The sequence below is a fragment of the Carcharodon carcharias genome, chromosome 15, assembly GCF_017639515.1.
Source record: "Carcharodon carcharias isolate sCarCar2 chromosome 15, sCarCar2.pri, whole genome shotgun sequence".
In the NCBI taxonomy this organism is placed as follows: Eukaryota; Metazoa; Chordata; class Chondrichthyes; order Lamniformes; family Lamnidae; genus Carcharodon; species Carcharodon carcharias.
The window spans coordinates 23,641,021-23,666,499 of record NC_054481.1 but is presented as its reverse complement, the minus strand read 5'-3'; the positions used below and the strand labels follow the sequence as shown (position 1 = coordinate 23,666,499).

The window sequence follows — 25,479 nt, the reverse complement described above, 5'->3', positions numbered from 1 at the left end:
ACGTCCACTCGAAGTCTATCACTATCCTCTTCGCAATCCATAACACTTTTTAAGTTTTGTCATGTGCACTGTAACCATTTTATGATTCTGACACTCCAGATGAAAAAGTTCACCCCTGAACGACCCGGCTGTAATCTTAGCCTCTCGGTATCTGCCCCTCACCTGCACTGGGACCGTTTATGTCAGAGGCAGCAGCTACAAACAGCGGCAATAAAGTTGGTTTTGTTTAAATTGCCATCAAGCGAGTCCTTGGTAACGGTCGTAAAGCAGCGACCAGTTGCCATTAGTAACGGGGAAGATGGCGGCGGCGGTGATGGTGGGGGAGGAGGAGGAGGAGGCGGCGGCGGCTGAGGTGTGCCAGGCGCTCAGCCGCCACATCAACTGCCTCGGCAACGAGAGCAAGAGCTCCCGGCGCCGGGCGCTGGAGTGTATCCGCGCCGGGACGGTGGAGCAGCAGCTGCCGAGCGGGGTCCAGCAGCGGCTGCTGGCCTCCCTCCTGCGGCCTCTCCTCAGCTCCCTCTCCGACCCGGCGGAGCGCTGCCGGGAGCTGGCCGTGCACACCCTGGCCGACTTCATGCGCGCTGTGCCCCGGCCCTACGAGGCCCTGCCTCAGCTCATCCCCACCGCCGTGCAGCGCCTGGGCCAACAGGAAATGACCGAACCGGCCGAGGAACTGCGACTGGCCCTGCTCCAGCTACTGGTGCTAACCGTCGAGGTATGCGGCAGGAAGCTGGCCTCCTACCTGGAGGATATGGTCAGGATACTGCAGAGAACCATCGTGGACCCGTTCCCCGAGGTCAAGAAGAAGAGCTGCGAATGTGCGGCCAAATATGCAAAATGCACATCCGGTAAGTGCAGAGGTTGACCTCCTTTGACCAAGTTTTGGGGAAGGAACAGTGTGGATTGTCCTTCTCTGGTTTGGTGCTGCTGAAAATTCACATCATTAAAAGGCTCCACATAACAAAGCACAACATCATCTATTTATATACAGCCTTTAATGTAATAAATGTTTCAAGGTGCTTCGCAGGAGCATTGTTTGGAGAAGTGCCTTTGTGCAATGTGGCTTGCCAGTCCTGTGATTTCTGCCTCCTTTGTATATGAAGGCTTGAGAGCAGAAGCTATTTCATCCGCCACTTGAAACATGGTGTCAGGAGTGTGCAGCTGAAACTGACTGGATTTTAATAGCTGTACGAGAACCAACAGCTGTAAGTAAGAAACAAAAGAGAATAATTAAAACTTGAACCTCCAATTTTGTGGAAATCAGTATGGCTTTCAATATTCCAATACCTGCTGCTATGGAGATGAAGGCAGATTTGAAAATAATTTAGAAATTCTTCCAGTCTCAATGGCAAAACTATGACATTTCCAGAGTTAAACGATAAATCTAAACAAGTAAGAGTAGCAACTCTGTTATCAGTGCTGAGGAAAGTGCTGTATTGCTCCCTTGACCTCACTGAGGAGCAGAAAAGCCAGTTTTGTGAAATTTTAGAGGCCTTAAAGACCCATTGTAAACCCTCTAATATTATTTATGAACACAACATGTTCAACACCAGACCTCGTGAAGAGGGAGAGAACGTTAATCAGTATGTGACTGCATTGAGATGCCTAGTTGAATCTTGTGCATATGGGCAATTGAAAGATGCTGGTTATAGATAGGACTGTCTTAGGGACAAGAGACCCTGCTGTCAGCGCACACCTGAGAGAAGAGAAACTTTTGATCAAGAAAGCTATTGATATATGCAGAAGCTCTGAAATGGTCAGTCATCAGCTACAGAGTATTGATGATGAGGCTTTGTGCTCATGCATGGGAGGCCTGAACTCAGCAAAAGCAATGGAGTGAAGGAAGAACTATTTACTGAAGGGCCAGCAGAAAGTTCAAGGCCAGAGCACTGGATGTAAATATTGCAGAGAACACCACAGAAACAAAAGGACGCATGTCCAGTGTAAGGAAAGCAGTGCTCCACCTGCAAGAAGCTGAATCACTTTGCATGCAAGTGTTTTGCTGGAAAGAAGAAAAGCAAGCCTGCAAAGATGGTTGCTGAAGAGATGTCAGATGATGAACCTGACAAATCACTCTACACCCTAGAACAGGTTGTTACTCTTAAGTCTCAAGGAAAAGAATGGTTTGTGACTATTGGAATGGTGACTGCGGAAGAAGAGCATCATTAATATGAAGTGTCAGATAGACACTGGTGTTACGTACAATATCATGAGCTTCGCAGAACTGTGTGAAGTTGCTCAAGATGGTGACCTAAAAATGAAGCCATCAAAGGTAAAGCTGAGGCTATATGATGGAACAATACTCACCCCATGAGGACAAACTAAGCTGAGAGCCCAATGCAAAAGGGCAAAAGAAGATTTGCAGTTCCAAATAGCAGACACTAAGTAAAATCCAATCATCTCAGCTGAAACAAGCCAAATGTTTGGACTGATAATCCTCCATGTACTGGATGATGTTTGCAGTGTTTTGCATGGCACAAAGCCATTGACTGTTAAACAAATCCTAAGAACTTCAAAGATGTATTCCTGGGTCTTGGATGTCTTCCTGATGGATATCATCTTGAAGTAAAAGACAGTGTGCAACCAACTCAGCATTTTCCAAGGAGAGTTCTAACTCTACTAAAATTCAGCCTGAAAGACAAGATAGAGGAGCTTGTAAAGATGGGAGTAATTAAAGTGACAACTCCTGCAGACTGAATTAGCAGCATGGTAGCAATGAAGCATCCTGGAAAGCTGGGAGTGTGCATAGATCCAAAGGACCTAAGTAAAGCTTTCAAGAGATTTCACTACCCCATGCCAGACATTGAAGAAATTTTGTCACAACTTACCAAGGCAAAGGTCTTTACTACCCTAGATATGAAGGATAGATACTAGCAAGTGAAGTTGGACAAAAACAGCAGTTTCCTGACTAGGTCCTGGGTAGCATTTTCGAGGTACAGATGGTTGCGCATGCACTTTAGCATTTCTACTGCTCCGGAAGAGTATCAGCGCCGACAGCATGAGATAGACAATGATCTTCCAGGAGTGGAAGTGATTGTGGATGATCTGTTCATCTATGGATGTGGAGGCTCAATGGGAGAAGCCATCGCAGACCATTATCAGAATCTACTAAGGCTGCTAGAGAGAGTTCGCATTTGAAGTTGAAGAAGAAACTGCAATTGAAGGTGAGTGAAGTCAAGTACATAGGTCATGTACTGACAGCGAAAGGAGTTTGCCCTGATCCTGATAAAGTGAGAGCTGTAACAGATGCAGCAACCAACAGATGTGAAGGCGGTGCAACAATTTGGATTTCTGAACTACCAAGCGAAGTTCTTGCCCAATTTGGCATTGGAGTGTGAACCTCTATACAAGTTCACTGCAAAGCATGTTCAATGGTATTGGGACACAACAAGAAGCAGCTTCCACCCACATCGAACAATTAGTGACAATAGTACCAGTGCTGAAGTACTACCATGTTAACGATGATGTCACCCTGCAATGTGATGTCAGCAAGCCAGGACCTGGAACAGCCCCCATACAACAAGGACAATGATATATGTTTGCATTCAGTGTTAACACAAACTGAACGATGCTACGCACCGATTGAAGAAAAAGTGCCTTTGCTTGTGAGCGTTTTAATCAGTAACTGGAAGAGGCAAAGTGATGGTAGAGTCTGACCACAAGCCGCTTCGAAGCTTCTTTCGCAAACCATTTCTATCTGCTGCAGAGCTTCAGCAATTGATGTTACTTCATTTGCAGAGATATCATTTGGAAGTGAAGTAGAAGCAGGGGAAGTGGATGTACATTGCCAACATACTGTTAAGAGTTGCACTTCCTTTGAAAAAGCTGCTGGTGCTAGTACAGAATGTGAAATCTTCCAGGTTCAACAAGAGGCAACAGCATGTCATGCTCTGGAAGTCATCAACCCAACAGACATTGAATCTGACAGACAAGCATCTTGCTCAGATCAAACAAACTACGCAACAAGATGCAACTCTCCAAGTGCTGATGGAAGAATGACCAGAAACCATCAAGGACACACCTATTGCTATAAGGGCATATTGGGCATACAGGGATGAAGTAACTACCCAATATGGCATCTTGTACAAAGGAACTATAGTCGTCATCCCAAGGAGAAGAGGAAAGACATGCTGAAGCATATCCATGCAAGCCATCAAGGAATCGAGTCCAGTCTGAGGAAGGAAAGAAGTGGTCTACTGGCCAAACATAAGCAATGAGATCAGGAACCACATAAGTCAGTGCTTGTAATGAACATCAAGTGATAATGGCTCTCAGTTCACGAGTGAAGAATTCAGGCACTTTCCTAATCATTTAGATTGGGAAAGTCAGCATTAGACACCATCTCTGCATTATCCCCAGTCAAATGGAAAGGTTGAGGCAGCAGTGAAAATTGCCAAAGGGATCATCAAAAATCGAGTAGATCCAGCACAGATATGTACACAGTAAGCTAGGAGCGGAGAAATGCTCCTACTGAAGGCATGAACAGTAGTCCAGTTCCGTGACTTATGTCATGCCACACCCAAACTACACTTCCAATAGCTAAAACATCACTGCAACCAGAAGTAGTAATATGAGTGAGTGACAAAACTAAAGTGAAACAACAGCCAAATTTCACTTTGATAAAGCTGCCAAATCATTGCCAGAGTTAAGAATTAGAGAGCCAGACAGAGTGCAGATATTCAATGCTCTCAACAAAAGTCAGCCAGCTTGGAAACTTGGAGCCTCTGTAGAGAAGTTGTCACCTCGATCATACACAGTGAAAATTAAATGAACAGATATATTATTGTAAACACAGACATATACGTACAAGTGGAGAAGCTGCTCCTTCACAGCTGATGAGGAATATGAGTTTGTGACAGCACAAGGCACTGAATAACCACCAGTCCCAGAGCTCATCAATCATCTGTCCCCCTCCCCAGCAAAGGCAACGGATCAGGAGCAAAAATTACCACAGCACCAGTACTTACCACTGCAGCAAAATTTCCTGGAGAGGCAACATCATCCCAGGGATGAGCAGACAGCGGACTAACAGCCAAAAAGAACCCACATGTATTCCATTAGAAGACCTGAACGCTTAAAAATTCTGTGCTATGCTTGTATAGGGATAGGTGAAAGTGGGTGAGAATAGAGTGACCAGTTTTCTGTACATGTATGACGATTTCCATCATAGAACATGTACATGCCAGATTTGCAACTGCAAATGATAGTATGAAGGGTTTTTTAATGAAAATGAAGATGTTTGGAGAAATGCCTTGTGCAGTGTGGCTTGCCATAGTCATGTGACATCTGTCATCCTTGTATAAAGGCTTGAGAGCAGAAGCCATTTCGTCCACTTTATAAGAATCTCTGGCTAAGATTAGATGGATGGGAATGGAACCAGAAACAGACAAGGGTGAAATAAAAGGAATTTTGTGTTGACCTTGCCTCCAGGATGATTCTGAAGCAGTAGCCAGTTTGAGAAATGTAATACTTGATGTAGGATGTACATGTGCAGAAAACTGGTCATTTTAGTCTCGCTCACTTTAGTCTGTCTCTACGTGCATTGCATTCTAAAGCAAAATATGATACTCAGTTACATGAGGTATAAGGGCAGATGACCAAATGCTTGATCAATAAGACAGATTTTAAGCGTTTTAGAGGAAGAAAGAATTCCAGAGGTTAAGGCCTCGGTAACTGAAGGAATGGCTGCCAGTGGTGGAATGATTATAGTGTTCTGTCACAACCATGTGGGAATTTTTTTTTCTCTTTTGAGTTGGGTCTCATAGAAACCTAGAAAATAGGAGCAGGAGGTAGGTCATTGGGTCCTTCAAACCTGCTCCACCATTCAATATGATCATGGCTGATCCACTGTCTCAACACCTTACTCCTGTTCTCTCTCCATGCCCCTTGACACCTTTAGAGCCTAGAAATCTATCTATATCCTCCTTAATATATTCAGTGACTTGGCCTCCACAGCCCCCTATGGCAGAGAATTCCACAAGTTCATTACCCTCTGAGTGAAGAAGTTTTTCCTCATCCCAGTCCTAAATGACCTACGCTGTATCCTGAGACTGTGACTTCTAGTTCTAGACACCCCCAGCCAGAGGAAATATCATCCCTGCTTCCAGTTTGTCCAACCCTGTCAGAATTTTGTGTTCCAATTATATCCGCTTTACTTCTTCTGAACTCCAGTGAATACAGGCCTAGTCGGCCCAATCTCTCCTCATACGACAATCCTGTCATCCCAGGAATCAGCCTGGTGAACCTTCGCTGCACACTCTCTATGGCAAGTTTATCCTTTCTTGGGTAAGGAGACCAAAACTGCACATAATACTCCAGGCATGGTCTCCCCAAGGTCCTCTGCAGCTGCAGTAAGACATCCTTGCTGCTATACTCAAGTCCTCTCACAGTGAAGGCCAACAAACCATTTGCCTTCTTTACTATTTGCTGTAGCTGCATGCTTGCTTTCAGTGATTGGTGTACAAGGACACCCAGGTCCCTTTGACATCAACATTTCCCAATCCATCACCATTTAAATAATACTCTGCCATTCTGTTTTTCGTACCGAAATGGATAACTTCACACTTAACCACATTACACTGCATCTGCCATGTATTTGCCCACTCACTCAACCTGACTAAATCGCCTTGAAGCCGCTTGACACCCTCCTCACCACTCTCATTCCCACCAAGTTTTGTGTCATCAGCAAACTTGGAAATATTACATTTGGTCCCCTCATCCAAATCATTGACATATATATTGTGAATAGCTGAGGCCCAAGCACTGATCCTTGCGGTATCCCACTAGTCACAGCCTGCCATTCTGAAAAAGACCCATTTATTCCTTCTCTCAATTTCCTGTCTGCTAACCAATTCTCAATTCATGCCAATATATTACCCCCAATCCCATGTGCTTTAATCTTGCACACTAACTTCTTAGGTGGGACTTTACCAAAAACTTTCTGAAAATCCAAATGCACCACATCCACTGGTTCTCCCTTATAGATTCTGCTAGTTACGTCCTACAAAATACTCCAGACATGAGAGTGGATGACCAGACATAAACCAAAAATGTCAAACGTGATTTCCCTTTCATAAATCCATGTTGACTTTGTCTAATCCTGTTGATATTTTCCAAGTGTCCTATTATCACATCCTTTATAATAGACTCTAGCATTTCCCCTACTACTGATGTTAGGCTAACCGGTCTGTAATTCTCTGTTTTCTCCTTCCCTCCTTTTTTATATAGTGGGGTTACATTTGCCATCCTCTAATCTGCTGGGATTGTTCCAAAATTTTGTAGATTCTGGAAGGGTGACAACCAATGCATCCACTATTTCCATGGCCACCTCCTTTAGTATCCTGGCACCCTGGGATGTGGATTTCCTGGCACCCTGGGATGTGGATTTATCAGCTTTCAGTCCCATTAATTTCTCCAGCACTTTTTTTAAGTAATACTAGTTTCCTTTAATTCTTCCTTCTCACTAGACCCTTGGTTCCTTAGCATTTCTGGTCTCTGGCTGTCACCCACCATAACAGGTGCTACCGTATGCCTGATGATCTCTTTCCTGTCCCTGCCACACTTGTTCCCTTCAAATCTCTCACTATCTCCCAAATTTACCATTCCACTGGTTTTGTGCTCCTCTTTGGACTATAAACGTGAATATTTTTGGTTTATGTCTGGTCATCCACTCTCATCTGGCACTTCTAAATCAAGTATTACCACGTTTCTCCAAAACTGGCTCCTGCTCCTGCACAGTGTATTCAGAGTTACTCAAAGGGTCTAGGTTTTTGCCCCCTCATTTCTCATCTGTATGCTGCCCCTTGGTGACATCATCTGACAATCACAGCATCATGTTCCACGTGCACACTGATGATGATCAGCTCTAGCTCACCACTACAACTCGCTTCAGTTAAATAGTTGCAAGACTGAAGCCATTATTTTCATTTACCATGTCACAGACTTTGTTCCCTACTCACAGACTCCACCCCCTTTCCCTGACCACTGCAGAACTGTACTGTTTGCAATCCCAGCATCCTGTTTGATTTTGAGCTGAGCTTACAAACCCATACACTCACCATTACCTAGACTGCCTACTTCCACCTTTGTAAAATAGTCTGTCTCTGCTCCTACATCAGCCTAATTGTTGCTGAAACATGGTGTGCTGTCATTGCCATCCTTGTTTCCTCAGATTAGAGGACTAGAAACAGTGTACTTACTGAATTTTTACCTGGTCATCCATTGGCAGTTCTGGAACACCACATTTAGTATTATCATGCATCTCTCTTTAACCAAAGCAGCCTACAACTCCAGGATTATCCTGGAAGGTAAGAACAACACAAAGTTCCTTTTCTTCAAAGCTAATGACTTTATTAAGTTCCTTTCCTTGTGAATTTCTTAATCTTAATGATTGAGATGATCTGTGCAGCTGCTGGTAATCCCTTACACTGCAGACTGCTCCCAACATTCTATTACCCCACTACCACTCTAACTCTGCTTTCCCCATCACTGTAGATTTTCTTCCATATCCTTATGCCCTCTCCCCAAAATTTAACCTGCTGCATCTCCACTCAACTTCATTTCCTAGCTCTCAGCCAATTAACATCATTAATGGTTACCATTCGTTGGAAACTATCACAATAACACGTTTCCAGTAAAACTTATCATTTGTCCAACCGCTGATCAATCTCAAACATCACTGTTCAAAAATCAGGCTTCCAGCAGTCCCCATCTCTGTTAAAAAATTAACGTTTGAATTCCTTCTCCTTTTGAACTTTAATCCTGCTTTACAGCATTGCAATAATTCTGGCTGATCACAGATCTTGTTCTTTCTCTAATGTTTGGAAAAGTGGACCACACCATCCTCATCTGCTACTTTTCCATTGACTAGTCACAAGACACAACCTTTATACGGTTCCACACCAGCCTATCTAAATGCAGCCAGTGCATCTTCAGCAATGATTTCTCTCCCTGCCCCTCACAGTTATGTTCAGAATCTCCCACATTTCTCTTCTTGATGCCCTCATCATCATCATCAACCCCTTCCTCTTTCCCCCTTTTGCTACCTCCTTCCCCCGTTCTCTGCCCTCCCCTCTTCCCCCCCAACCTCTCCTCCCCTCTTTCTCCCCTGCCTCTCCTTCCCTCTTTCCCCCCCGCCTGCCCTTCCCTCCTTCCCCCCGCCTGCCCTCCCCTCTTTCCCCCCGCCTGCCCTCCCCTCTTTCCCCCCACCTGCCCTCCCCTCTTTCCCCCCGTTCTCTGCCCTCCCCTCTTTCCCCCCGCCTGCCCTCCCCTCTTTCCCCCCGCCTGCTCTCCCCTCTTTCCCCCCACCTGCTCTCCCCTCTTTCCCCACGCCTGCCCTCCCCTCTTTCCCCCCGCCTGCCCTCCCCTCTTTCCCCCCGCCTCTCCCCATCTTTCCCCCCTCCTCTCCCCATCTTTCCCCCCGCCTCTCCCCATCTTTCCCTTCCCCCCGCCTCTCCCCATCTTTCCCCCCGCCTCTCCCCATCTTTCCCCCCGCCTCTCCCCATCTTTCCCCCCGCCTCTCCCCATCTTTCCCCCCGCCTCTCCCCATCTTTCCCCCCGCCTCTCCCCATCTTTCCCCCCACCTCTCCCCATCTTTCCCCCCTCCTCTCCCCATCTTTCCCCCGCCTCCTCTCCCCATCTTTCCCCCGCCTCCTCTCCCCATCTTTCCCCCGCCTCCCCTCCCCTCTTTCCCCCCGCCTCCCATCTACCCCCTCCACCCCTCCCCTCTTTCCCGCCCGCCTCCCCTCCCCTCTTCCCCCCCCGCAGAATTAACATCTGCCCCCTTCCTCAGAATTAGCATCTGCAGACAAGAGTCCAACTTCCATGTGTGTATATGAAGACACCTGGCTTTGACACAAACAACATTCTGTGACTGTTGTTAACAGGATTTAAGCCAGTTGGTGAAGTCATAACTAAGCCATAGAGCCTTTCCTTGCTGAGAGATAGTTTATTGACTGTTCTGTGTGTCAACACTGCTCACCCGCACCCAATGTCCAAGCTATCTGCTATTTATGTGTTCAATTACGCATTACCTGCCCTTTTGAACAATGTAATTGACATTAACAAAGCTTAACAATGTAAGTGATAAGACATTGACAACTGTGGTGCATTATCCCTCCACTTTGTAGTGGACTACAACATCCTCCTCTCCTCCAAGGTGACTTCTCCATTCTGGAGTTTGGTTCCACTCTAATCAATCCAGTTGTAGGCAGAACATCTCCTTTGTCTTTCTACCTGTTTTATCCTCCTGCATTTATGAAAGCACCTGTAGAGGTAGATTTCTACATTAAAGGTTGTAAATCCATGTTATTGCAATACTTCATAATTCTATGTGAATGCTGGTCCAGCACTTCCCGATCAGACTGAAAGGTTCCCAGAGGTAGAGACACCAGCCAGTCCCCTGAGCCTTTTAATGTGTTGGAAGGAAGCCAAGAACGGAACATACTGAAAAAAGCTGCATGAGCAACGGAGGAGGAACTATTTGGGTAGTTGTTATGACCAGATTTGAACGGTATTGGAACTATGAGAGGGCAATGACATACAGATGGACTAAAAAAGAGAGTTGTCTTAATTGTTGAAGTGGCAGAGTGGTAGGTGGAACAATGATCCATCTGAAAGTAAACCCACAGAATGGAAACATCTTGTATCTTAAATACTTTGCTGCACTGTATCTGGTGTGGGCTTGATGGGCCTGATTTCTTCCCACGCTTCACTCTTTCCATATACATGTAAGATTTACCATTTGACCAGATAGTTCTGCATTCCTTTGGCTTTTCTTGCTGTTCCAAAGTGATGGGGTATATTTTAAGTACAGAATGTAATACCGCTAAATCTCATTTCATCCTCAACAATTTTAACATTGGAGCCTATTATTTATCTTCATTCATGAGATTGAAGCAGATAAAATCAGAGTTTTGGACACACGTGTTTGTATCTGTAAAAAGTATTCATTTTAAGCACACTGCATCATGAAGGGAAGAGTGCCCACACAATAACATTTGAAGATTGTACGCAGGATTGGAAGAGGGGGTGAAATAATGTAGCATGCTAAGTGCCTTAAAAAGTTTAAAAATTCTGGGCATGCTCAGCTGGTCTGTCAGCATCTTGGAGAGAGAAACAGAGTTAGTGTTTCAGGTCGGTGTCCCCATGACAGAACTTTGAAGAAGTATCAATTTTGTTTCTCCCGAGATGCTGACAGATCTGCTGTCTATTTCCAATTTTCTGTTTCTATTTCAGATTTCTATCATCCAAAGTATTTTGCTCTTAGGTTGAAAAAAAAAACTTGTGTAACATTGTGTTATAGCATGAAACAAACATTGCAGCAAACAAATAGATCAAAAATATCTTCAGGCTTTCCAAACTTGGCCTCTGAGTGCAGATATAAACGTACCACCAATAAACTCTGGAAATAGGCAGTTCACCCAGTCACTGATGTGAAAATTCAGGGAGGTGAGTGTTGACAAAGCTGTTTCACAACTAGTGGCTAAGTCCCACAATTCTCAATGGAGCCTGAGCCATTACTGTGCTTCCAAGAGCTTGGTTTTCTAGACTCTGAACTCTGAAGGGAGTGTGGCTTGGCACAGTGTGGCTTGGTCACTCGCCTGCCTGGAGAATGGTTGAAAGCACTTTTTTCTTTTTTAAATGGGACAAACTGCACAGTTTTGGCAGAGAAACTTGATTCCAAGCATATTGTCCTAGAGAAAATATTTTTCTTTTCAATCTAATAACTGTTTTAATAATTGTAGATTACAACTGATGGACCTGTGCCAGCCATACAGCATGTATTTGAAATGGTGCTAGCTGTTTCCAAGGGCCTGCAGTGGCATAGCAACTGCAAAGCATTGTGTCACATCCCTATGATATTTCTGGCAGCAAATGTTGTGAATATTTAAAATCATTTGAACTTAGCTGAGCTGCACCGTTGCAATATATCCAAGTTTTTGACTGTTCACATTAAATTACTATAAATGTTCTGACAGCCTTTTGCAGGACAAGTGGTTCTCCTCATTTACAGGCTAACAAGCATTGATGGGTGGGCATAACTTTTGTGATATTTGTCTTACATAGATATTAATTAAAATAGTTTGTTCCTCATACTAGTCCTGTAATGTAAAACTAAGAATTTAATTTGAAAATAAATCCTGATAAGATAAACTTGCTGTGTCCATGGCAGATAGTCATACAACATGTCTGTGTGTTTTGGTAAGTTTTTTTTAACCGCTTGTAAAAGTGACTGACACTTTAGACTTATGGAATTAGAATCCTTGCTATTCTTCAAATGTCTCCATGCTGAGCCTATGAATGTGTTTTAATTAATTCCATCACACATACCCAGAGGTGCCACATTGGAAGAGCTTCATAACAGTGGATTTACAATAGCTTTTCAACATTAATGATCCGTAAGTCATGACAGGTCTCTGTCTTGACTCTGCCAGTTTTTGTCTCGGTACGAATAGGGCGGTTTAATGCCACAGAGTGGTGTTGAGATTTGAAAGCTGCTGCTGAGCTCACCATGGGACACTACCACCGGAATCATTGCAAGTAAAACTCAGCAGATCATTCATTGAAAATGGACTAGTATGCCTATGAAAGAGTTCACTCTACTCTTCATAATTACCAAGAAAATGGAGCATCTGTTTTTTTTAAAATAAAGTCTATTAAAAGTCAATGTAAATCTCAATAGCAGCAAGCAATCAGACTGATGGCAAAACTAAAATTGATTTTTGATCAGACAGTGAGAGGAAACCCTCCTCTTATCCTTGCGTCATACTAGAGAGCCACAGGAAAAGATTTTAGGTAAGAGTGTTTCTACATGATGACTTCTGGATAAAATTGGATTATTCGCTCAGTTTTTTTTCCTTTTTATAGAAACTTTCCACATGCAGTCTGAGACTCTAATAAAACCGTTGATGCAGACCATCTCCCACCAGCATTCAAAGGTCCGTGTGGCAGTCATACAGGCAACAGGAACAGTCATTCAGTATGGCAATGGAAAATCTGTTGATGATGTTCTCTCACATTTGGCACAGCGACTTTTTGATGATGCACCACTGGTGAGGGGAAATTCTATCTTATTATTTACAGTGCTTAAATGTAAGAATGTATGCATTGTTTTTATTTATGTCAAAAAATAAAACTTGCCTTGTTGCAGACTAGTTACAAACATTGCACTATGCTTAAGAATCACAGAGTATATTTTCTACTTTCCAAGCCTAATAAGCAGAGCATCAAGGGTACAGCATTTTTTCAAAATGTGTTTCTAATAAGAGATACTTCATCCTAGGAGTGCAGAATTGAAGTACTGTATTTACCCTTGCATTTACAGGAATTAATTATTGCAGTGTCCTAGGCCAAACCATGTTCAGCTGCTTCACGAATGACACTCCCTCCATCATAAGGTCAGAAGTGGGGATGTTTGCGGATAATTGCACAATGTTCACCATTCGTGACAACTCAGATACTGAAGCAATCTGTCCATATGCAGCAAGACCTGGATAATATTCAGGCTTAGGCTCATAAGTGGCAAGCAACATTCGTGCCACACAAATGCCAGGCAATGACCATCACCAGCAAAAGAGAATCTAACCATCTCCCCTTGACATACATTGGCACTACCATTGCTGAATCCCCAACATCCTGGGGCTTACTATTGAATTGAAACTGAACTTGACCAGCCGTATAAATACTGTGGTTACAAGAGCAGGTCAGAGGCTTGGAATTCTATGGTGAGTAACTCACCTCCTGATTCCCCAAAGCTGTCCACCGTGTACAAGGCACAAGCCACGAGTGTGATGGAATACTTTCCACTTGCCTGGTCGAGTGCAGCCGAATCAACACCCAAAAAGCTTGACACCATCCAGGACAAAGCAGCCCCCTTGATTGGCACCTTCAACATTCACTCCCCCAACTTCCTACACACAGTGGCAGCGGTGTGTACCATCATCAAGATGCACTGCAGCAACTCACCAAGGCTCCTTTGACAGCACCTTCCAAACCTGTGACCTGTATCACTTAGCAGAACAAGGGCAGCAGATGCATGGGAACACCATCACCTTCAAGTTTCAAGCCACACACCATCCTGACTTGACGCTATATTGCCACTCCTTCACTATTGCTAGGTCAAAATCCTGGAACTTCCTTTCTAACCACACTATGGGTGTTTCTACAACACATGGACTGCTGCAGCACAAGAAAATGATTCACCAACATCTTCTCAAGGGTAGTTAGGTGTGGGCAATAATTGCTGTTGTAGCCAGCGATGCCCACACCCCATAAATAAATAAATAAATACTGGGACATAGTAACTCGTCATTAATAGGTGAAAAAAGGATGTACTCGTTTTTTTTTCTTTTAGCATATTCCACTGCACCGCCTAGCTCCTCCCCCTGTCTGCCCATTCTGGGCTATGGGTTCCAAGGACACTAATTAGCTCTCTGGCTCGTATACTTTGAGAAGGTACATTTTCTTTAAGCTGATTGTCAAATAGGCTCATTGTTGGATGAACATCACAGCTCAGCCCAATCCTGTTCCTAAATGCTCATATTTGCGCATTGTGGAGCAAGTACTGAATCATGATCAAAGCAGCCCTCCCACAATGCCCCGACCCAAAAATTTTTGTTCCTCTTCTTCTATACCCAAGTGGCATGGAGATCCATTGCAGAATGATACTGCTTTAAATGCACTAGTCAGTTGTCAAAAATTGGCTAGTTACTTTACAGTGTTGCTGCTTGTAAAACACTATATGCTGTTATAACAAATTACTTATATTGAAATGCACTGCAAGACTACATGTCACCTTGACTCAGTGTGCAGTGCTCTTGACTCAAGAGTCTGAAATTTATGGGTTCAAGCCCCACTCCAAAGACATGAGCATAGGCAGTACTGAGGAGGTGCAGTGCTGTCTTGGGTGCCGTCTAGTGAATAAGCTGTTAACCTGTTTGGGTAGCTGTAAAAAAAAAAATCTCTTGCACTTTTCAAAAAAAAGCAGGGGATTTTGTCCGAATCTAGTGGCCAATATTTATTCCTCAACCAACATCAGAAGTCTAGTCATTGATATATTGTTGTTTGTGAGAGCTTTCTGTGTGCACATTGGCTGCTACCTTCTTGAATCATCTATCAAAACTCAAGACTTTAAAGCATTGTTCATATTTTTTGATTTAGGGTAATTCTGATTTACTGTAAGTTTAACAGAAGTAATGTAGGTGAGAATGTGTGTCTGTCAATTAAGAGCTAAATACTCCATGCAAAAAGAGACATTGAACCTGCCTAATGGATCACAAAATTGGCTGTTGTTGCATCTATTCATTCGAATATTGAAACTGGGAGTACATTGAGTGGAGACTCAAGCTCTCCATCTCTGTGCTTTACTGTCTACATTTTGTTTGACTTGTCCATACCTCAGTTTCTTCGCTTATGCGTCTTTCTCCCCACTTATCATCCCACTGAGAACATTTCTGTGATTGGAAGTGCTTTCTTTCTGGATCTAATGCTTTTAATGTACTTGGAATGGTGGAGATGAGGCTAAGTAAAAGTAAGAGTTGACCGAAAATAACATATTAGAGGAGATGGAGAGGTGGACAAGGAAACCCAAAAGCAGAGAAAAGAATGTGCCGACAGCACCCTGATTTGGGTAGATATGTTATTGTATCAATTTCCCATGCCATTACAAGCAGGTGTCAAGACTATGTTTTCTCAAGCTGATATAGACTGAGAAGATTGGAGGTACTTTAACCAGGACACGCAAATGTAATTCTGTCCCCATTTTAACATCACATATTTACCCTTTTTATGTAATCCTATTATAAATGTAGATGGAGACATTTATAATCAAAGCATCTACATAAACTTGTCTCATTGCAATTACAATCTCTCTGTACCAATTAACTACAGATTATTTACCTATAATAACTTATCGTTACTTGACTTTTGTGTCCTCTTGACTGTTGCATTGCACTAACGGCAATGGGCTAAAGATATGAAGTATATGCAGTTTTCATGTAGAGTGAATAAGTTAACTTCTTTCCTTGCTTAGTAATTGTGATAAAATAGTGCTGCCTGCTATTGACAGTGCTGTTCTATCATAATTTGCTGATCAAGGCCAGAAGTAACTTCCATTGTATAGCAAAAGGAGCAGTTGTTGACAATCAGCGATAAAGTTTTTCACAGCTATAGACCCATGGCCAATGTAAGAATGATAAACTTTGCAATGGCTACTAGAAGGGTGGATCTTAAATTGTACATACAAATATGAATTAGGAGCAGGAGTTGGCCACTTGACCCCTCGAGCTTGCTCTGCCATTCAATAAGATCATGGCTGATCTAATTTTAACCTCAACTCCACATTCCTGCCTACCCCCAATAACATTTCACCCCCTTGCTTATTAAGAATCTATCTACCTCTGCCTTAAAAGATATTCAAAGACTCTGCCTCAACTATCTTTTGAGGAAGAGAATTCTAAAGCCTCTCAGCTATCAGAGAAAAAAAATCCTCATCTCTGTCTTATATGGGTGACTTCTTATTTTTAAACAGGGACGCTAGTTCTAGATTCTCCCACAAGAGGAAACACTATTTACACATCCATCCTGTCAAGTCCCCTCAGGATCTTGTATGTTTCAATCAAGTCGCCTCTTATACTTTTAAACTCGAGTGGATACAAGCCTAGCTGTCCAGCCTTTCCTCATAAGATGATCTATATAGACCTTGTAGTCTGTCATTCTCTGTTCAATTGCAACTATTTGCTTTATACAAAGTTGGGAAAACAAATCCAGATAATAAGGTAAGCTATCTTTGTGAAGCGATGTCTAAATTTGGGAGTGAAACTACTTTTGGCAGGTTTATATTTGACTTGTGTTGACAAAGTGAGCCAATAAATTGCCTGTTGTGTGTGTATCTTTTGGGTAGTGCAAATTACAGGAGCATAGGAATAAGAGTAGGCCTTTCAACTCCTTGAGCCTGCTTCACCATTCAGTTACATCATAGTTGAATCTGCATCTTATTCCATCTATCTGCCTTGCTAGGATAGATGTTTGGCCTAGTCTTGCTGGGATAAGTGACTTTTATCTGTTCAGCATACTCATGTGAAGGATACAGGTCTTATTTTAGTTACACAAACCTTTGTAGGTGAGTGAAGGATCCTACAGGCATGATCATTTGTTCTGCAATTCTAGTTAATGCAGTGAATTCTAATTGAAAATTTTGCACCTTGGAACTAAACCAGGTACGCCAAGCTGTTACAGAAGTAGTGGGGAGCTGGCTGCTGGAGCTCAGAGATCGGTACTCTTATTTCTACAAGCTCATTCCTCTTCTGTTGAGTAGCTGCAGTGATGAGATTCCTCATATCAGGTAAAAGCACTGATCTACTCTTCAAAGACCACATATTTTTCTTCGGATTTTTGTTCAAAAACCAAGGGGTGAATGTTTTTGGCAATTTAGATTACCAACAAGCACAGCTTTTTATTTGATTTCTCAGTGGAATTCGGAATGCTAAACAATAACTGTTTCAAAGTAAGATGTATTATTTCCCCATGCTATGCAAACAAATGTAAGTAAATGTATACATTTAATCTCATTAAAATTTTGCATTGGAAATTGTTACACACCAAAGTGTTCACTGGTCTGAATACTGGTGGAAGTGCTTTCTGGACATCAAGCAAGATTGCAATCCAGTGATGTTTATGAAGTATTTCTGATATTTCATGTATGTGACTTGTGTTCTGAAAATACTCTTTTTGTGTGTGTGTGTGTGTGTGTGTGTGTGTGTGTGTGTGTGTGTGTGTGTGTGTGTGTTGGGGCGGGGGACCTTGTAGAAAACTGCATTGGGAAAGCTAATAGAATATTATCGTTTATTGCGAGGGGAATTGAATACAAAAGTAGGGAAGTTATACTTCAGCTTTGCAGAGCACTAGTGAGACCACATCTGGAGTACTGTGTGCAGTGTTGGTCACCTTATTTAAGGGAAGATATGGATGAGTTGGAAGCAGTTCAAAAGGTTTGCCAGACTAATACCTGGAATGGGCGGATTGTCTTATGAGGAAACGTTGGACAGGCTAGGCTTGGATCTGCCGGATTTTGGAAGAGTAAGAGGCAACTTGATTGAAACATATAAGATCCTGAGGCGTTTTGACAGGGTGGATGTGGAGAGGATGTTTCCTCTTGTGGGAGAATCTAGAACCAGGGGTCACTGTTTAAAAATAAGGGGTCACCCATTTAAAAATCAGATGAGGCGAAATTTTTTCTCTGAGCGTCTTGAATCTTTGGAACTCTCTTCCCGAAAAGGCAGTGGAAGCAACGTCTTTGAATATTTTTAAGGCAGAGGTAGATAGATTCTTTGTAAGCAAAGGGGTGATAGGTTATTGGGGGTAGGCAGGATGCAGATTTCGGTTACTATCACAGCAGCCATGATCTTGTTGAATGGCGGAGCAGGCTCGAAGATCCAAATGGCCAACTGCTCTTTGTTCATATGTTCATATTTTGTTTCAACTGCATTATTATCTGCACAAATTTACAGGGCATTTATATTCCTTAGGATGACCAGATGATCTTCTGACAAGAACTTTGAAGCTTAAATCACATTTTAAAAACTTTTTTTCCTCTGTTGTATATGAATTATTTCATATTAATATGGTTTCAATTTCTTAATTGTGGGTATGTTTTTGGCTCGGATAAAAAAAATATTGTGATGCTTTAACTGCAGCAGTTAAAATTGATAGATTATGATACTACTATGTGCAAGGCTTAGGAACAGAAATGTTGATGCTATTGAGGGGAGTGTTCTCAGGAAGTCTAGTCCCTCTCACTGCACTGAGAAACAAAAATAGTGATTATTGCCAACTCCCTTTATATTTCGAGAAAAATTCCCAAATAATTGCAGTATTTTTATTTTGCAAAATACTTATTCAGGAGCAACTTTCCATAAAATCAGTGAAGCCTGAGCAAATGTTAAGAGAAACTGAGGGTAATTTTTACTTGAGTGTACCGCACGTGATATCAGCTCAGCCACCTGTTAAATACTTATCCCAACTTCTGTTGAGTTGAAACCACAATCAGGAGAGGTGTTTAATCACAGGCCAAGTCAATGTTGTACATGTTACACTATGGTCCAAGTCAAAACAACTGATTGTTTCCTTCACGTTATCAGCCACCCTGGTGCAGGAGCTGAACTCGGAGGAGGGATGCTCCAATTTCTCCATATCAGGCAATTAGGGGGACTCAACTGGTGGCAGCCAAAATAGTGTAAGATGAAAAGAAAACAAAAATTAATAAATTCATTTTAAAAGTTAAATTATCTGTTAATTGACCAACAATAAATTGCATCCAAAATCAGAAGGAAGTGTTAAAGTAACCATGACTGCAATGTGCTCAGGCATTGGTTTTGGACACTGCTTATTCAATGTGAATACACATGTCTTGAGGAGCCAAGAGATTAAGGCAAGCAGTTTCAAGTAGCATAAGATAACTGAGGAAAAACACTCAAAACATACACGCTTATTTATTTTGAGGAAAAAAAGTTGAGAACAAAACTATGTATGTAAACACTAGCAGCTTCTAGTGGTAGGAACAAGTAATATAGTATTGAGATATCACACAGTGTTCCCTTTCACTCATAACGCTTTTCATTGGCATTTTTGTGTTGGCTCAGATCAAAAACACACTGGTCTCCTGACCTTGGTCAAGTGGAATTTTCAACCCTAATTGACCTATGAAACTCAAGTTGTACATGATGTACTGCCACCTTGTTGAAAACAAACTTAAATTGATGATAACAAGATACTAACACATTCATAAATTAAGTGGTAATGTTTTGATCTTAGTTTATTTAACCTTCTTATGTTTGCAACAAAGGGAGTTAGCTTCTGATTACTGGAAGAAAATTGGACTCCAATGGCAACAAGAGAACGAGGACGATCTTAAGGATAAGCTTGACTGGTCAGCCCAACTCTCTGTTCGCTATCCTACAGGTGGTAGGTGGATAATTTTACATTTTAAAATAATTATTAATTAGTTGGAAAAGCTCCCCCTCCTTGCATCAAGAAGTATTCCACAAGGCATTGTGGAAATAAAGCTGAGCAGTACCATTTCTGTGAAAATGCCACATGTTTACAGAATATAGTGGCTGACCAAGGTGAGATTTTTATCTTAAATGCAAAGAGTGAGATCTCTGAGTTATTAAATGTATCTGACAATGTATCTGTCTGTAGAATAGCAGTTTGATGTTACTTTCATTCACTATGCAATCATGCTGGTACAGTTTGCAATAGGTGGATGGTAGCAGAGTGGTAATTTTACTGGACCAAAACTCTGGACATGAGTTCAAATTCCATCATGGTGGTTAGGGAAATTTAAATTCGTTTAATTAGTAAATGTGGAGTAAAATGCTTGTCTCATCAATCCAGTAATTTCAATGATATTGTTGTAAAAATCTCTTCTGGGTCATTAATGTCTGCCAGGGAAGAAAATAGGAACGCAGGAGCAGGAGCAGGAGTAGGCCTAACAACCCCTAAAGCCTGCTGTGATACCCAATAAGATCATGGCTGATCTGTTTGTGGTCTCAACTCCACTTTGCTGTGTGCCCCCCATAAATTTTTCTGCCATCCTTACCCAACCTGGCCTACATGTGACTCCAGATCCATAGCAATGGATTTAACTGGCCTCTGAAATGGATGAGCAAGCCACTGAAAATGTATCAAACTATTACAGAAAAAAAAATTCACACAGCATGGACTACAGTGGCTCAATAAGACGGCTCCACAACTACTTAAGGGCAATTAGGGATGGGCAATAAATATAGGCCTTGCCCAAGATTAATTAAAATAAATCACAGGGTAATAGCTGTGTGTATCAGTAATATTAATAGTTAATTGTGACATGAAGCTTCAGTTTCTGTTGTGCAATCATTGTTTTATCTTTATGGATGTGATTACAACCCATTAACTTTAAAAGACTGTGTTATTCACACTGTCGTTTTTCACCTTTAATCTTTTAACAAAATGATCAGATTGTTGAAATAAATAACTTTGCCTAATATTTGCATATACTGAACCATTGTACGGTCCTCTACTTAAAAACCCTTCTGCAACGATCAAAGGAGTTTGATATACGTTTCAAACTGGAGGATATTTTAGCTGAGTACGAGCCCCTTGTGTCTACAATGTTCAGTCAACACTGAGTAATTGTACTGATAGTGAGTGAAACTTTTAAACACTTTATCAGGAGCAGTTTATAAATCTAATGTAATTTTTCTTGTGTTCTTTCTTGCTGCTTTTCCCCAAGTCTGATTTGTTCCTTTTTGTGATAACTTGTTGTGAGTTTTCAAATAGCTTTCCTGTGACTTCTATGAGATGCAGCCTTGATACCAAGGTAGGGTGTAAATGAGAGATAATATAGCAAGTCCCTATATTTAGACCCAAATTACCAGGCAAGCTGCGTGCAAATTGAATTTTTGCTATGCCTGAGTGATTTGTTTGCAGAGTTTCTCAAACACCATCATTCTTACCTGAAATGCAGTTCTGAAATAAACTGACCCAGCAACTGCTGTGCATACTATTCAGCTGAAGTATTCAACTATTAAATTATAAAATCTGATAAGCCTGCACACAACTATTGAACATTGGCATCTTGTTCAATGATAGTGGGAGCCCAGCACATCAGTGCAAAAGATAAGGCTGAAACATTTGCAACCACCTTCAGCTGGAAATACCGAGTGGATGATCTGTCTCGGCCTCCTCTTGAAGTCCCCAGCATCACAGACTTCATCCAATTTGACACTCAATAAGAAATGGCTGACAGCACTGGATACATCAAAGGCTATAGGCCCTGACAACATTCGATTGTAGTACTAAATACTTGTGCTCCAAAACTAGTCTTACCTCTAGCTAAACTGTTCTAGTACAGGTATAACCCGAAATCTACCTGACAATGTGGAAAATTGCCCAGGTATGGCCAGTCCACAAAAGCAGGACAAATCCAAACTGTTCAATTACCACTTTATCATTTTCAATCATCAGTGAAATGATAGAAGGTATCACCGAAAGTGCTATCAAGCGGCATTTATTCAGCAATAATCTGTGCACGATGCACAGTTTGGGTTCCGCCAGGGCAAATGCTCAAGACCTTATTCAGCCTTGGCCCAAATATAGACAAGAGAGCTGAATTCCAGAGGTCAGAATGACTTCCCTTGATATCATGGCATCATTTGACTGAGTATGACATTAAGGAGCCCCAGAAAAATTAAAGTCCCTTGGAATCGGGGAAAACTCTCCACTGGCTGGAGTCACACCTAGCATAATGGAAGATGGTTATGTTATTGGAGGACAATCATTTCAGTCCCAGGACATCACTGCAGGAATTCCTGAGTTCCTTGGGGCCGTATCCTGAGGCTCAACATCTTCAGCTGCTTCATTAATTACTTTTCCTCTACAGAGTCAGAAGTGGGGATGTTTGCTGATGATTGCACTGTTTTCAGTGTCATTTGCAACTTCTCAGGTACCGAAGGAGTCTGTGCATGCATGCAATAAGATCTGGACAACATTCATCGCTGTGTTGGTAATTGGTGTTGGTAACATTCACACCACACAAATACCAGGCATTGACCATATTGGACAAGAAATGGTTAGATTTCCCCATGACGCTCAATGGCAGTAGGATCGCTGAACCCACCCCCTCCACCATCAATTACTCCTGATTGATTTCTGGGTTATCGTTCACCAGGTCAGAGGCTGGGAATTCTGATGTGAGTAACTCACTTCTTGACTCCTCAAAGTCATCTACAAGGCACAAGTCAGGAACGTGATGGAATAGTCTCCATTTACTTGGATGAGTGCAGCTCCAACAGCATGCAAGGAGCTCAACATATTCCAGGACAAAGCAGCCTGTTTGATCGGCACTGCATCCACCACCTTAAACATTCACTCCCTCCACCATCAAGGCAGAATGGCAACAGTGTGTATTTTCTACAAGATGCACTGCAGCAACTCACCAAGCTTCTTTCAACAGCACCTTCTAAACTCACGATTTTTACCACCTAGAAGGTCAAGGGTGACACACAAGGGAACATCATTCCCTGCAAGTTTCCCTCCAAGTCACATACCATCCTGACTTGGAACCATATCAACATTCCTTCACTGTCTCAGGGTCAGTATCCTGGAACTCCCTCCCTAACAGCACTGTTGGTGTACTTGAACCACATGGACTGCAGTGGTTCAGGAAATCAGCTCACCATCACCTTCTCAATGACAATTGGGATGGGCAACAGATGCAGCTTTGCCAGTGACATTCACATCCCACAAACATTTTTTTTTTAAATGCATTACATTTGCGTAGGCATGCTTTCTTTGTCTTTCAACACTCCTTCCATTGCTTCCATTCTACCTGCATACTCCAGTGACGGCTTGATAATTTTAAAAGCTGGGGTTTTGGTGGTTAGTGTTCACCTGGTAGGCTAGCACTGGGACAGCTAAGCTCTTGGAAATAAACTCCACAGGCCTTTCTTGATGAATTTAGCCTGATGGCTGTGTGTGATTTAGAAAGAGAGTTTTCAATTTTGAACTTTGTGCAAATATTGGATTCTTCAATCATTTGGAGTTTTATCTTATTTGGTCCCTTCCGCTTCTATCCCCCCTTCTTCAACAAGATATCAAGTGTTATGATGTGGCAGATGATGTGTGCCAGGTGGACTAAATCCACAAGGGAAACTTGACCACGCTGTCATAATGGTTTTGCAATTTGCATTTATTGTGAGATGTCTTCACTGAATTCAGAAGTAATGAGTCCACTGAGACCTTTAGAGATTTTAAAATATAAATTAAACTGTTTATTAACAAAAGAAAAAATTTCAAGCACATACATAAGATTAGTTACTTAATATTTTAACAAATCCTAAAATTCCTAATTAACCTGGCTCCCAATTACACACCCCCTTTAAGGCAACAGTCCAAAGTAAATTTTAAATCTAAAAAGCAAGCCAGCAAATAATTGCAGTACCCACTTGACAGTGAAATTCCCAAAGGCTTTTTTCCAACTTTAGTTGCTGGACACAGCAGACTTATGCAGAAATGGCTGGAGGCTTCCCAAAGGCTGTTTCACACACTTCTGTTACTTGGCCCCCCAACATAGCCTTTTGTCCTCCTTTATATATGTTTCTCTCTCTTTAACCTGTAAATTCCATTGTTCCATATGTCTTTGGAATTGTACTTTCCCCATAATATGAGCGCTTTTATGTTGCCAATATCGTCAGTAACCTTTAGGAAAAATAAACACACTGACCTTGTTTACCTGGCTAGTTGTAAACAATCTAACATCCCTTTGAAATTTAAACAACAAATTCACTTATCTAAAAATGCAAATTTCTTTCACACCTTATATCCTCAGGCAGCATCCATGGTTACTCATTAGCATTTCAAGTACACTTCTACACCTAACTTCTTTTGATAATTTCAAGCTTGTAGTCTATCTGATACTAATGTAATTAAATCACACAGAACCATCTACACTTACTCCCATAACCTACTTTACAATAAACCAGAATAATATTATGAAAATTATTATACTTTTGTAACGCCAGGCACACAGGGAGGGTCACTCATGGCTCAGTGGGGAGGGTGGTAAATTGCTCTGAGCCCTCAAGGCCTTGGCAGATAAGTGGTGGGGTTGGATGATGAGGGATGGGAGGAGGCACCTGCATATGCAAGTTGGTCCAATGGCATGTTTCTGTGCAGCATGTTCTATGTAATTCTCCCTTTGATAAAGTACATCTTTGTGTGCTTGTTAATCTGTCTAATTCATTTCTCCACCATTGTACTGTGGGGATGAGGACCAACAAAGATGGGCAGCTTGGTTTTGCAGCACTGTAGTTAGATCTGCGTTGCACAAGGGAACTCAATGCAGGTTTTAGGGAATGAAAATTAGAAAATGGAAGAAGGTACAAACAATTTTTTGAAGTGTTTATTTTGCACCCCCTTTTGGAAGGCCCTTGCGGGTAATATAATATACCTGCCTCCATAAGGCAAAAGAAGAAACTTGTTTTTTTTTCTTTTCTGGAATTTGAAATGAAAACACTAGAAGCCAACCATGCAAAAAAATGCTCAGACCTCATGGTCATTGAGACTAAACAGGTGCAAGCTCATTACTCTCAAACCAGAAACTAAGATTTATGTTGTTCTGGGTCAGACCTCTGTGTTTTGAATTGGAAGATGAGCTGGGCAGTCTGCTCATAAGTCAAGGGTAATAAATAGAGGTGGGTATCTTGGGTATTTAGTTCCCTTCTAGGAGAATTTATAGGTCTTTGATAGAAACGTTAGCCTTTTGGGGAATCTTAACATTTACAAATTACAGTGTTTCATGGAGTAGGGCTGGCATTGTGATGTTTGTTTTCTTATTGAATTCATTTACTTTGACTTCAGTTACTTGTCTGAAACCTCTTTGTGACAATTTATTGAGGGGAAGGGAAAGCAAATTGATTCATTGTTGGCTGACAGAGATCTGGG

At 42.0% G+C, this 25,479-nt stretch overlaps 1 protein-coding gene across 1 annotated transcript in view; it reads left to right on the top strand.

Annotated features, from left to right (window-relative positions):
* The first annotated feature begins 298 nt into the window (after positions 1–298).
* LOC121288350 (dynein assembly factor 5, axonemal-like) overlaps positions 299–25,479 on the top strand; it is a 101,846-nt gene continuing 76,665 nt past the window's right edge. Inside the window, exons 1-4 of the mRNA XM_041206903.1 lie at positions 299–848; positions 12,868–13,052; positions 17,217–17,341; positions 19,841–19,959. Coding sequence (XP_041062837.1) covers positions 299–848; positions 12,868–13,052; positions 17,217–17,341; positions 19,841–19,959 — 979 coding nt within the window. The remainder of the gene's footprint in view (positions 849–12,867; positions 13,053–17,216; positions 17,342–19,840; positions 19,960–25,479) is intronic.